This window comes from Gallinula chloropus, assembly GCF_964237585.1.
Source record: "Gallinula chloropus genome assembly, chromosome: 2".
Classification (NCBI taxonomy): domain Eukaryota; kingdom Metazoa; phylum Chordata; class Aves; order Gruiformes; family Rallidae; genus Gallinula; species Gallinula chloropus.
The window spans coordinates 158592279-158605634 of NC_140086.1; the positions used below are offsets into that span (position 1 = coordinate 158592279).

The window sequence follows — 13356 nt, forward strand, 5'->3', positions numbered from 1 at the left end:
GATAGGTCTCCAGCAGAAATGGTGACACAGGGGTTGCTGTCAAGATTTTTGGGCATATGCCAGTTCATGGCTGCTTGACTCCCATCTCCCTGCAGTATCTTCACCCTTGCCTTGCCTGTCAGGGCAGCAACTAGCAAAGGCGATGAGGAAAACCTGGGCTGTAACAAGGTCTTTAAACTCACCAGGGGTGGATCAGCTGAATAAATAGAGCTGCAGAAGAGGTCATGGCTAGGGAAGAGATGTGTTTTAGTCCCAGCCATTCCCAGAGCAATGGGCAATGGCCATGAGTTTCAGCCAAGGGAATTATATACAGGTCATAGCGAACAGATTCTTCACTGGGAACATCTAAGGTCTTGAACAGGGATCTAAATTGACTGGGGAGTCTGTCCATAGGGATAACCAAAACTCACCTGGACAGGGTTGTGAGCAACATGAGCTGCTTTTGAAGGTGACCCCACTTTTAGTGGGTGGTTGAACTAGAAAGCTCCAGAGGTCCATTCCAGCCTGAATTACTCTGTGCTTGTTAAATCACTGGAGGGGGGGTTTCCCCATACCAGGCTTCAGCGTAGGTTTGAATCACAAGAACAAACCCCAAGCTACGCAGAAACGCAGGGTAAGTGACTCACACAAGTCATACAGGAAATCGGTGGCAGAGAAGCAGCTCTGGAGGAAAATGCTCTTTTCCAGGTGGAAAAATAAAGCCCATTAAAGCAGAGGTTCCCAGCAGCTTTTGGGCTATGGGTGCCCTGGCTACAAGGTGTTTTTAGCTTCCTCCTCACTGCACGTCGGTGGGCACAGCACAGAGCAGCTCTGCGTGGAAGAGAAAGGGTGCAGCCAGGCTTACTCTGATCCAGTCTAAGCTGACAAGCCCCAGGCACTGATTAGGAGTCACACGATGTTTGGGACTCCTCCAGCCCCTGGAAGTGATGCATAAAAACCCACTTGCGTAGGACTGGAGGAAAATGTGTTCCTTTTACCTGGGCAGCTGCCGGCAAGCTCCTCCGTGTACTTTTACATCAAGTGCTTGCTAGTGAGCAAAGCAGGAGGAGAGACTTCCCCCGGTCCCACCCCCAGCCGCCGGACTCTGCCCTCCCCTGCCTTCCTCTGCCAGCTCTCTCCTCCTGCCTCAGCTCCCTCCTTGGAGCCCGGTTTGACATCCCGCACGCCGGAGGCTCCTGAATGAGCAGGGATCCCCAGAGGGGCGGCGTGGCCCCCCATCCTTCCCGACGCTCGACGCCTCTGGCCGAGCCCCACGCTGGATCATGCAGTGCATCCGAAGGCAGCCCAGGCGCAGCGTGTCCCAGGAAGACATCCTACGGGAGCAGAGCCGTAAAGAGGCCGCGTTGAACGGCAAGAGGCTGGGTAAGGGACAAGCGGGCCGGACCCTCGGCTCATCCACGCGCTTCGTTTCTGGCTCTAGTCCATGCACAGAGGCAGTGCTCCACCCTAAAGGCAACTCCAAGGTTATTTTTAACTCCTGGGGTTTCTTTTCTTTGCCTGTAACCGCCCGCCAGATGTGCGAACCGCATCGTTAGAGGCATCAAAGGAAGCTGGACCTCTTTGGAGAAGGGTCGCCTTCCAAATCTCTCGCCAGGCTTCCCTGATTGAGGGTGTTTGGGGAGGGCAGTGCCCTTTTCCTGCCTGAGTTTAGGACTTGGTGGTGGTGCGTTGCCAGTGATTGTAAGAGCCTGAGGAACAGCTCAGAGGTCTGCGTTCACCAGATGAAAAGAAACAGGAAACTCAGGGAGTTTCATAACTTCTGGGGCTGTCTATGAACTCATTGCTGGTTACTGCTGTCTGGAGAGGCAGCCCAGGTGGTGGATGCGAATCCCTCGATTTCCCTGGCTCTGGAGTGCAGGTGGAAATGGAAAAACCACCATTTACTCACCTGAGTTCTTTAGAGCTCATCAGAAAGGCTTTTTGCCCTTTTAAACCTGCAAACCTGAGTTATGTCTGGTCTTAAACCAAGTAGGAGAGGGAGAGCAGGCAGGAGGAGGCTTGTTTTATTGCAGTTGTAATTAACGTGTTTATATCGAATCAGCAGATTTGTGAGCGAGCAGTGCAGAAATACAGCTTCTCACTGTCTTTTGTAGCCATCATCCTGTCTCCTTAGTGAGCTCAGAGCCTGGCTTCTGTCATGACAGCTAGTGTGTTGCTGTGTTTCCAGCATGCCCTACACCTGAGATGGATAATATGAAGGTTAATACTGGTGATGTGTTAGTGTCTAAGGCTTCACAGTACCATATATTGCACTATATTAATGCTGGTGATATATTGCACAATATATTGCACTGTGAAGCCTTAGACACTAACACATCACCAGTATTAATATAGTACAATATAATATATTGCAATATAATATAATATATAATATATATTGCAATAATATATATATTGGATTATATATATTATATTGCACTGTGAAGCTCTTCAGCCAGGTGACAAGTGATAGGATAAAGGGGAATGGCACTAAACTGCACCAGGGCAGAATCAGATTAGATGAGATAGGAAAAAGTTCTTCACTGAAAGAGTTGCCAGGGCCTGGAACAGGCTGCCCAGGAAGGGGGTTGAGTCACCATCCCTGGATATGTTTAACAGATGGGTAGATAAGTTACTTAGAGATATGGTTTAGTAGAGGACAGGTATGTTTGGACTCGATGATCTTAAAGGTCTTTTCCAACCTAGTGATGCTGGGATTCTGTGATATTAACTCCATGGCTATTGCAGTGCTGCATGTGCTTGAGGCACTCCTACCTTTGCCAAAGCTGTTTTTCACAGGGAGGATGGTTGCACTCTAAATATATTGTGTTTACAAGGTATGTGACTGATATTTTGTGAGGAGGATGGGCCTGACCCTTGAAATGCCCTGTTGAATATCTGTTTGGTATTTTATAGAGGATGCTAAGCAAGACACAGTCCTGCCACATGTTTCAGGCAGGACTGGGACGTCTATTTTAGTGTGGTGATCGTGTTTCTCATGCCTTGTGCTGTTACATAACTGCAAAGCAACATCCTTTTCCTGCTGCACAGGGTTTTCTCCTTTTTAAATGCTGTATGTGTACGAAGACTCTGGTTTCTTTCATACAAGATGGCATTGCTGTGAGGTGAAGCTTTGGACCACAAACCTCCTCGGGTCCATGGGGCTGTTGGGCAGAAATCCTCAGGTTCTGGTTCAGGCATAAAACCTGAAATAAAGTCTTTGCTGGGAAAAGTTGTTTTTTCTGGAAAGCAGTTCAGTTGGCCAACTGAGAGTAATGTCCCAGTGGCATATTGGGGTGCATTTGGAATCCCTGTATCGGCAGATCAGAGCCTCTTCTGCGCCATCTCTGGTCTAACAAAATGCTGATGCTTCCTAGGTGTGAACAGAGAAGCAAAGCAACTCACCCAAGGTCATTTAAGGAGTCTGTGGCAGAGCTTGGGCTGGGCATAGCAGGCAGGGCCCAAAACACTGGCCAGTTTAGCTGTCTGAGCTTGAACTGCTGCTAGATGGGCACGGAGCAGACATGGAGCAGGCTGTGCCTACCCAGATGTCCTTTCTCCCTCCAGACCCACCCTTGGGTGGTTCAGTCAGTACTCAGGGTCACCACTGGCAGAGGTCAGGTCTGGGTGAGAGCTCTCTCTCTGAAAGGTTTCCCACATCAAAGGAACGATGGAGCTTTTAAGACACCCATGATTAGCCCTCTTGCCCTTTCCTGGCCAAACCTGCTGGCTCCTAGAGGCAAGCTTGTCTCCATCCCCTCCCTGGCTTCTCTCACTGCCCTCTGACTCGCACTACTGGCCATCTTTGGTCTTTGCCATGCTTTCACCACACACCATCCCTCTCCATCTTCCCTTCCAGCCCTTGTGAAGTGCAGTGGCCTCTTTGCTGAGTCATTTAACCACCCGGTCCTTGGGCACAGTGGCCAAGGGTGAATGGGAGGGCTGCTCCCACTCCATAGTTATATCCTCTGAAGAGGAAGCGGAGCTTGACTGGGCAGGATGAAGGGCTCTGAGTTCCAGCTTGTGTCTGATATGTGGATCAAGCCTAGAGGAGAGGAATCTGCCCCTGACCACTGCCTGTGCCCACCCAGGTTTGCCAGTATTAAGTTGGCACAGCTCTTTGAGATATCCAGGTAGTGTGACACCCAAAGGAATTGATGTCTTTCCTTCTCATGTCACCCAAGGATAGCATGTCCTTGGGTGAGGGAGAGAGGCTGGGAACCAGAACAGAAATATGTGTGAATAAAGAGGAGGAAGAAGTTTGTTTCCTCTCCAGGAACCATGAGGGGTTCCACAGCGATATTAGTGAGCCTGAAGTTGGTGGCATCTTTTCCATGCTTGGAAGACCTTTGCCTCAGGGAGGAAGCCTCAACACCACACAGCTCAGGACACCAAGGATCTGTGAAGCTGTTGTGGTGTCTGTCCTTCCTCTGGGTGGTCTGGCCTCTTGCCAACTGCTGGGTATGCTTGAACCTCTGCAAACCCAGGAGGGTGTCCCAGGTCCAATGGCTGGGGTCATTCTTTCACCCTTCCATGCTTTGCAGGAGATGGCTTTTTTCCTTCTCTCCATGAGAGATGAGAAAAAGGTCTCTGACATTTCCAGAGGAGGAAGCATGCGAATTCTCCTCTTGGGAACCTCCAGACCAGGAGTGAGCTGAGACACCCAGGGGATGCTCTAGCATAAGATGACACTTAATTAATGAGATAGCTAATTGAATGTAAAGGAAAGAGAGAGGCTACAGCGACCTTTGCAGGATCTCCAGCTCCCACTGCGGTTCCGTCAGCTCCAGATGCTGCAGCCAGGCCCAGCTCTGGACATGCTCCTTGGCACCTGCAAAAACAGTAAGGTGATGTGAGTGGCTCACTGAGTGGACACTGGACACCCCTAAATTATCTCTGGCAGAGATCTCAGGGTTTCTTTCGCAGCATAAAATGCTCTCTTCAGGCCAGCGTATTCCAGTTGCAAACACATGGTGCTGCTTTTTGCTGTTGGCATCATGACCTGCCTTGGTGGTCTGCAGCCCCTGGCACTTCAGTTTCCTGTACAGATCATCAGGGGTCTGAGATTTTGGCACTTGGATCTCACACTGGCCTCTCCTCAAGCAGGCCTGAAGCGATGCTTGGTAGTTTAATGCCTTGCCATGTTCAAAAATCAGCAATTCAAAGCAGCTACGTCTTCCAGAGAAGAATAAACCTGGTGTCACAGGTGAATGCTCCACCACAATACAAATGTTATTCCATAAATCTGCTAACTTGGGTTCCTGCTTTGTGAACCCCCACATTATGTTTACATAGCATCAGGAAATTCCAGTGTCAGGTGGCTGCAAATAGCCAAGTGGTTACCTGCACGGTCAGGACAAGGTTGGCAGAAACTCCACTGAGCTGGGATGTGTTTGGTCACTACTACAGAGTGAAACGCTGTTTCACCACCTCTGAACCAGCCTTCCACACAATGTCAGAGAGATGCAAGGTGCCTATTACAGAAAGCCCAGGATGTGTTTCTTGTGTTTCATGCTCTCACCCTCTCCAGCCCACGCGCTCCAGATCTGTAATTAATGGTTGGTCTGAGGGACAAGGTATTTAGGTATGTGGAAGTCATATAGTGCAGAGATGTTCAAAACCACGTAGAATGCTAAATCTGTGTTTTCAAAGTCTCAGTAGGTGTCTGTTGCTTCTCTAGATGTCTAAGTGCCTTCCTGAATCTAGCCTAAGACTTGGCATTTACTCGGTATTGGTGAGGCTGCACCTCGAGTGCTGGGTCCAGTTCTGGGCTCCTCACCATAAGAAGGACATTGAGATCCTTGAGTGAGTCCAGGGAAGGGCAACCAGGCTGGGGAAGGGGCTGGAGGGAAAATCATGAGGAGCAGCTGAGGGAGCTGGGGATGCATAGTCTGGAGAAGAGGAGGCTGAGGGGAGACCTTACCACCACCTACAATTACCTGAAGGAAGGTTGTAGAGAGGTGGGCAATGATCAAAGAATCATAGAATCATAGGGGTTGGAAGGGACCTTGAGAGATCATCGCGTCCAACCCCCCTGCCAAAGCAGCTCCCTAGCTCATCTCTTCAGCCAGGTGACAGGAGATGAGACAAGGGGACATGGCACAAAGCTGTGCCAGGACAGGGTCAGATCAGATGTTAGGAAAAATTTTTTCCTGAAAGAGTTGTCAGGGCTGGAACAGGCTGCCCAGGGAGGGGGCTGAGTCACCAACCCTGGATGTGTTTAACAGATGGGTAGATGAGGTACTTAGGATATGGTTTAGCATATGATGGGAATGGTTGGACTTGATAATCTTAAAGGACTTTTACAACCTTGTGATTCTGTGATAAGATGTGAAATCTGAAGTTCCTGGAACCAGAAGGTCTGGTTATTACTATTTGCCATTGTGATGGGTAAGAAAGTTAAAGATCCTCTTGGATGCTGGCTGGGCAACAGGAGAGCGTGGCTGCTACATTATTGATGTGTTGCTGCCTGTCACCAAACATATCTGTGTATGTCCTGGTCTTCATCATGCTGATCTTCAAAATTCCCATGTGGATAGGAGGGGACTGCTTGCCAGAGAAGGAAGAGAGATATCTTTGTGTATTCCTGTTTCCACAAAGGAAATTTGTTGCAGAATAGATTTTAAATCATTGAAAGTTCCTGACAGAACTCCAGCTACAAGTTATACAACTTTCTTTTCTCTGCATTCACTGTTATGTTGTTGGTTTTGTTGCTGGTTTTGCATCCTAACATTAGATTATATTTGCTGGGAAGAAGATGGTTTGTGTTTGTAAACCCCCAGGGAATGATAGTACAAAACTCTTTGGACTCAGTGCTGAGGGCACCTCCAGCAGCAGTTCTGATCCCACCCGGTTGTCTGAAGTAAATGAGAGGGGGTCCTTGTGTGTGTGACTCCAGGGATCTTCTTGTCTGCTTGATGAAGCAGACAAGAAGAAATCTGCACACTTTTGTGAACATGAAGTGTGGCATGGCAGATTTCTGGGTCTCTCTGCTGTGCTGTCCTCCCCAGACCTGGCTGCTTTGCAGTGGTCTGTCTGTGCCTGTGATTAGTGTTCTGTGGAAGGGAAGACACTATGTACATCACTTCTTGAGCTGACTCTTAACAACCTCACCACTGCTGTTTCTCCACAGGCCTGAAAGATGACAAAGATCTGAAGTTCCTCCTGAAAGGCAGCCAGCTGCTGAAAGTGAAGTCGAGCTCTTGGAGAAAGGAACGGTTTTATAAGCTCCAAGAGGACTGCAAAACTATATGGCAGGAATCAAAGAAGATGCTGAGGTCTCCAGAGTCACAGATCTGTGAGTGAAGTTTGCTTAATCATAGTCATGGGACACTGTTGGTAGAGGTGTTTGGGGTGAACCAGGATGATCGTGCTGGTGGTGTGGAAGTATGGTGTGGAGCAACGAGACCATATCCCTCACACCTCCTGTAGCACGCAAACCAAGTGATGCTCTCAGCTCTGGAGACAGCTGGGAGGAATCTGCCATGTCAGGAATTGCCACATTTCCCAAACTTATGAGCTACCACTTAAAATTGTGGTGGGATGGGCTCAGTGGCCTTGCCTGACTTGTTCCCTCCCCAGAGCAAGAGTTGAGGTTAAGCGGGTGCCTGAGCCCTAATGCTCAGGTGTGAGACATGGCTTGAGCCTGAGCACCTGCGGTGTGGTATGATGCACCAGGGCTGTTAGGCTGAGCTCTGCCAGGACACCTCTTCTGCTTGCAGCCCATGGGAAGGCTGGCATTTAAGCCTCACACAGGAAACTCAGAGATGTGGAGACCCAAGGGCTGCCAGGAGATCTCTCTGGGAAGAAAAGCCTGTTCTCATCCTTATCTTGGAAACTCATAATCTTCCCCTTGTAAAAAGTCCAGATATGACACTGACCATTGTATGGGCACAGTGAAAACCATTCTGGGCCAGTATTACCCAGCTTGGGACCATAATTGGGACCAGGAGCCCAACTGTGCAGTCGAAATGGGATCAGGCAGAGTGTGTATTTGTTTGTGTCTGGTTTTTCTTCTCACTTGGTATTTTTCTGACACATTTCTCTGTCACTAATCATCACAGTCTTGTAAAGCCAGGAGGTACATAAATAGTAGGGAATAGATTTTATGGCATGTTGAAATGTAGAACGTGCTGCCCAAGTAATTTACACAATTTTTGGGGTAACAATCACAGTTAACTAGATGAAGGGTGGGCCTTCACAATGAATCCCTCCCATAAGCATTGAGAAGATCTTCAGTAGGAGGAGCAAGGGCAAACTACGTTTGGTTTATAACCCTGATAACCACACTCTTCTCGCATGACCTTGGGCACCTTATTTAATCTCTTTGAGTATCCTCCTCCACACATTTCCTTTCTCCTCAATCTGGCTCTAAAAAGCTTTGGATTAGAGGCTGTCCCTTACTGTGTGTTTGCATGGCAAGGTCCTGAGCTCAGCTGGGCTGTTGGGGTACCAATGATGTAACCCATGATGGCAACAATGAATGCAGAGGCCTTGGTGAATGTTTGTGCCCTAGGAGAAGAATGACATTCAGAGCTTGCTTTCCTGTGTGCTGAGCCAGCAGTTTGCAGATTACAGGGGCTGAGGGCACCTCCAGCAGCAGTTCTGATCCTGCCTGGTTCTCTGAAGTAATGGGAGCGGGTCTTTGTGCAGTGGTTCCAGGGATCTTCTGGTCTCCTTGAAGAAGCACTGGTGAACCCATTGCCTCCATCGCTGGGGCTGTGGCATGGAGACCTCCCACAGCTGTAGCTTTTTCATATCCTGAGCTGCAGTGAGAGCCGAGTGGCGAGTTCAAATCCTTAGAGCTGGGTGTTGGACACAGGCTGTGTCAGTGTGGGTGTGGACTTACAGCACTCAAGATACACTTTGCTAACTGGGCACAACCAACCTTGCCACTGGAGATAGAGGCAGTACCACCACAGGAAGGAGACAGTGCCATGCCCTGGGAGAATCCTCAATGCAAGATGAAGATCACAGAATCATGGAATTGTAGGGGTTGGAAGGGACCTCAAGAGATCATCAAGTCCAACCCCCCCAAAGATGGAGCAACTGGCATAACCTGCTGTCTTACACCCACATGTGTGCTCCATAATACCTCCATGCATCACACCTTTCCCCAAAGGCTCTGGAATAGCAGGAAGGGAGGCAAGACGGTCAAGGCAGAGCTTGTCCTTGCTGCTCTGGAAAAACAAGCTCTGTCAGGGCTCTGGCAGGCCAGCTTTGCACCTGTACCCCGGGTTGGCTGTGGGAGTGTGCCTGGTGCCAGGCAGGTCTGCCAAGCACCCTGGGGAGGGCTGTGTCCCACATGCTTGTGGGAGGATGTGAAGCTGTGATGGAGGTTGTGGTGTGGGCTTTTGGGAGGGTTGGAGGGACACCTTGAGACTGCTTTCAATAGGTTCAGTGGACACACCTGAACATGGAAGTCAACCAGAGAAATAAGTACAGGACTGACACCTGCCCAGTCCCTAGCCATAACTCCAAGGACATCCATTTTCCTGTTCCTTTCTCCTCTGTTGGTCCTCTGAGATGTTCCAGTCCCAAGTTTTCAGAGTGGTGACTGGGTTTGAGTTGCTTTCTTGAACTTTTAACTTCATGAGGCTGCTTTGGGTTTGGGTTTAAGTTTATGAGGATTAGTGTTGTTGTCTTTGGCGGTCTCTATCACTACAGCTGCCTTCTCATTTGTTCTAGTGTGTGTAGGTGGTCAAAAAGCAGAGGAAGAGTGCAGGGTCATGATTTGATACTCAAAATCAGGGACTTGAAGGCCAGTATCTCCAGAAGGCCACCCTTCCTTGTTAACAGTAACTGCTCTCCAGTACAAAGCCTTCCTAAAACTGCAGATAAGCTGCCTTTTTTTTTTTTTTTTAGGAAGGAAAAAGAATGAGCAGAATGGAAAATGGGAGGTTTTCACAGAAGGTCTAATCTTATCTGCAGCACTGCTGAGAGCAAGCAGATGCAGGTACCTCAGAGGAGCAAAGTCTGAGTAGGGTAAGGGTTACGTTTTTGCTTGGACAGTTTCCTGTTATTCCTGTTGCTGTTCTTATAATCACACAGAAAAGTTATTTGTAAACCACTCTGTGGTGTGGTCTAGCAGATAAAACTGGGGACTGCCAAGGTTAAAGAAGAAGAATCTCAGATGCTTGAAGTTAAAAAAAAGCAATGTATCAGGGTTGTCACAGGCACGGATGTTGCCTGGATCGGACACATGGGGTACAACCAGTACCTTCCTCTGTTGTCTTTGTTCTAAACAACTCTAAGTTTATATTGGATGCTGTCTTGATAGCTGTATTACCCACAGGGCTTTTTGGAGGACAGGCTGCCATTCCAGGTTTCTTCACAAGTAGAACCTAACCCATTTTCTCCTTGTTATCCATAATCCATTATTTTTCAGTATGTTCCATTTAGGCCCACAAACGTGCTGCTGCTCTCTGTTACCTTAAATGTATCCTTCTACTCTGGTTTGGTGAGGCCTCATCTGGAATATTGTGTGCAGGTCTGGGCTCCCGGGTTCAAGAAGGACAGGGAGCTACTGGAGAGGGTACAGAAAAGGGCTGTGAAGATGCTGAGGGGACCAGAACATCTCTCTTATGAAGAAAGGCTGAGGGACTTGGGACTTCTTAGCCTAGAGAAGAGAAAATGGAAGGGGATCTTATCAATGCTTATAAATACTTGAGGGGTGGGGCTCAGGAAGAGGGGGTCAATCTTTTTTTCAGGGGTGACCAGTGACAGGACAAGAGGCAATGGGCATAAACTGGAATATAGGAAGTTCCACCTAAACATGAGGAGGAACTTCTATAGTGTGAGGGTGGCAGAGCCCTGGGACAGGCTGCCCAGAGAGGTTGTGGAGTCTCCTTCTCTGGGGACATTCAAAACCCTCCTGGATGTGGTCCTGTGCTACCTGCTCTAGGTGGCCCTGTTCTGGCTGGGGGGTTGGACTAGATGATCTTTTGAGGTCCCTTCCAACCCCTACCAGTCTCTGATTTTGTGATTGTGTAGCCCCATGGTCGAGGTGGATGGTTTTTTGGCCTTATGGGACATATTTTTTTCTCTGGGGCTGAGAAACCAGTGTTCAGTTTTGGGGCAGAGAAGAGGTTTGGGCAGAGGACCTTGTAAACAACCAGTTCAATCAGAGCTCAATTCCTGAGCACCACTGTGGAGCGAGGGAGAGGAGCCAAAGGAGCCTGAAAGAGCAGCAGCCTGTCTGTAATGCTGTCATGTTTAGCTGTGGTCAAATATCAGGTCTCATCTACGTGAAAAGAAGAGCAGAAAGGCATGTGCTGCTTTCAGTGAAATCGATTTTTGAAAGTCTTTCCTTAAACCAGCTGAAATCCCTCACGTGAGCTCACTTAAGCCGGGCTCAATCCCTTTAAAAACTCACTGAACTTGGGGGATTTGTAGGAACGGTTGAGAATTTTCCAGTGAAACATCCTCCTGAGCATTTAGTGGAGAAACAGAACATTCCAAGCCGGAAGGAAAAGGCAGAGCCTTTAGATTTAGGGGTGCTGCAGTGGAGCCCCGAGGAAGCTGGTGCTTTGCTGCCTCCTTTCTCTGAGGAGGCTCTGGGAGATGACGTTTCCTCTGGCACCCACGATGAGCTTCACACGCTGCACTGAGGGTGACTCACTGGGGACCCATCCTTGTGTCACGAGCAGCATAGTCAAGAAAGAAATTTAGGAGTTTTGGCTGAAACATTCCAGTTTCTGCTTAAAAGCTTCACTTAAAATTTGCTGTTGTTGTGGGGGGGTTCTGTATTTTGGTTACTAAAAAAACCAATTTGGGGACAAATTTACAGAGGTGAGCTAAGTTCAGTTGCACAGCTGGATGTTGCAAGTGATGATTGTGCTATTATTTAAAATAATTACATGGATATTTTGATCTAAGGACTAATTAGCCTCACTGTTAAAAATGAACTGAAATCATTCCGGTTCCTCTGACTTCCAGCTCAGTGATAGGGTATGTTCACATGGTTTAAACAAAGTACAACAGCTTTATGTTTATAGCCTCCTACTAGTGTTGAGCAGAAAACTTTCTCCTTCATTTTTGAGTTCCTGTGAAATTGAAGAATGCCCTTAAAATGCCACGTGATGAACGTACCGTACCATTTTTGTGGAATAATGATTGTCTCCATTCAATTCACGCCCTCAGATCTCCCTCTGTGCTTGCTCAAGCTGAGAAGTGAAAACTTGAAATTGCCCCTGATAAGTGCCTAAAGTCAACAGAAACCTGTATACACACACAGCAGGCAGTGGACTGCACCAACACCTTCCTTCTGGAGCTGGTTAGACAGCTTCTTTAGGAATCATTGCTTCACGGTCAGACGTGCATTTGTCCCTGGAAAAATATTTGCTGATGTGAATGTGTTATGCAAGGCAGCCCTCAGCTGTGAAAACAAAACCGGCTGTCTGTGGGTCTCATTAGTTTTTATCAAAATCACTCAACCCATAAAACAAATCAACCCCATAAACCAACTCGTTTCAGACTCAGAGCTGCCTGGTTTTTCGATTTGATTTTGAATCAGGCCACCGCGTGCGTTGCTGGGACGATTTTCATCCCAGGCAGCGTGCTGACAAATATTGACCTTATTCTCCATAGCATATGTTAAAGGCAAAGACAGAAGCGCCGAGAGCCTTAGATCCAAATTTAGCAGCGCTGCAATGGCAGGAGAAGTAGGAACTGGTTGCAGAAATAGTTTGCAGGGTTGTGATGTGTGGAAGGAATGTAAATAGAGATCACTCTGTTTACATCAGTGCCCCAATCTGTGATCCGTAGACAGAACAATTGGGCAAAGACTTTACATTATAAGGTATTTCCAAACACCATGTAGAATTACAAGTGCATTGTATTGCTGGGTGTCAGTGGTGACACACACCACTGGTGAGGGCAGACTGCTGTGCAGCAGTTTGCAAGGTAAAACACTATGCTGTGTGGGGCACAAGGGGAAATAGCCAGCCTCTTTTCTATGGTCTGTGGGGACAGGACAAGGGGCGATGGCCTCAAGTTGGAGCACAGGAAGTTCTGCACCAGTATGTGGAAGAACTTTTCCACAGTGAGGGTGACAGACCCCTGGGACAGGCTGCCCATTGGGGTGTGGAGTCTCTTCTGGAGATACTCAAGACCCGTCTGGATGCCTCCCTGTGTGATCTGTCCTAGGGACCCTGCTTTGGCAGGGAGGTTGGACTCAATGCCCTCTGGAGATCCCTTCCTACCCCTACAATTCTGTGATTTTGTGATTCTGAGCCAGACAGTGGAGGGGGAGAGGAGAAGAGAATGGCCAAGGACTCAGCAGCTGGGACCTGCAGTAATTCATGTACTGGGAGATGAGAGTGCAATGCAGTCAGGGCCAAGGCGGCACAGCACAGTGGGGCTCATGCTAAACCCACC

At 48.4% G+C, this 13356-nt stretch overlaps 1 protein-coding gene across 1 annotated transcript in view; it reads left to right on the forward strand.

Annotated features, from left to right (window-relative positions):
* Nucleotides 1-1262: 1262 nt before the first annotated feature.
* Nucleotides 1263-13356, forward strand: part of PLCD1 (phospholipase C delta 1) — a gene marked incomplete at its 5' end in the record, with an annotated part of 47216 nt that continues 35122 nt past the window's right edge. Inside the window, 2 exons of the mRNA XM_084280019.1 lie at nt 1263-1362; nt 7112-7276. Of these exons, the coding sequence (XP_084136145.1) occupies nt 1263-1362; nt 7112-7276 (265 nt within the window). The remainder of the gene's footprint in view (nt 1363-7111; nt 7277-13356) is intronic.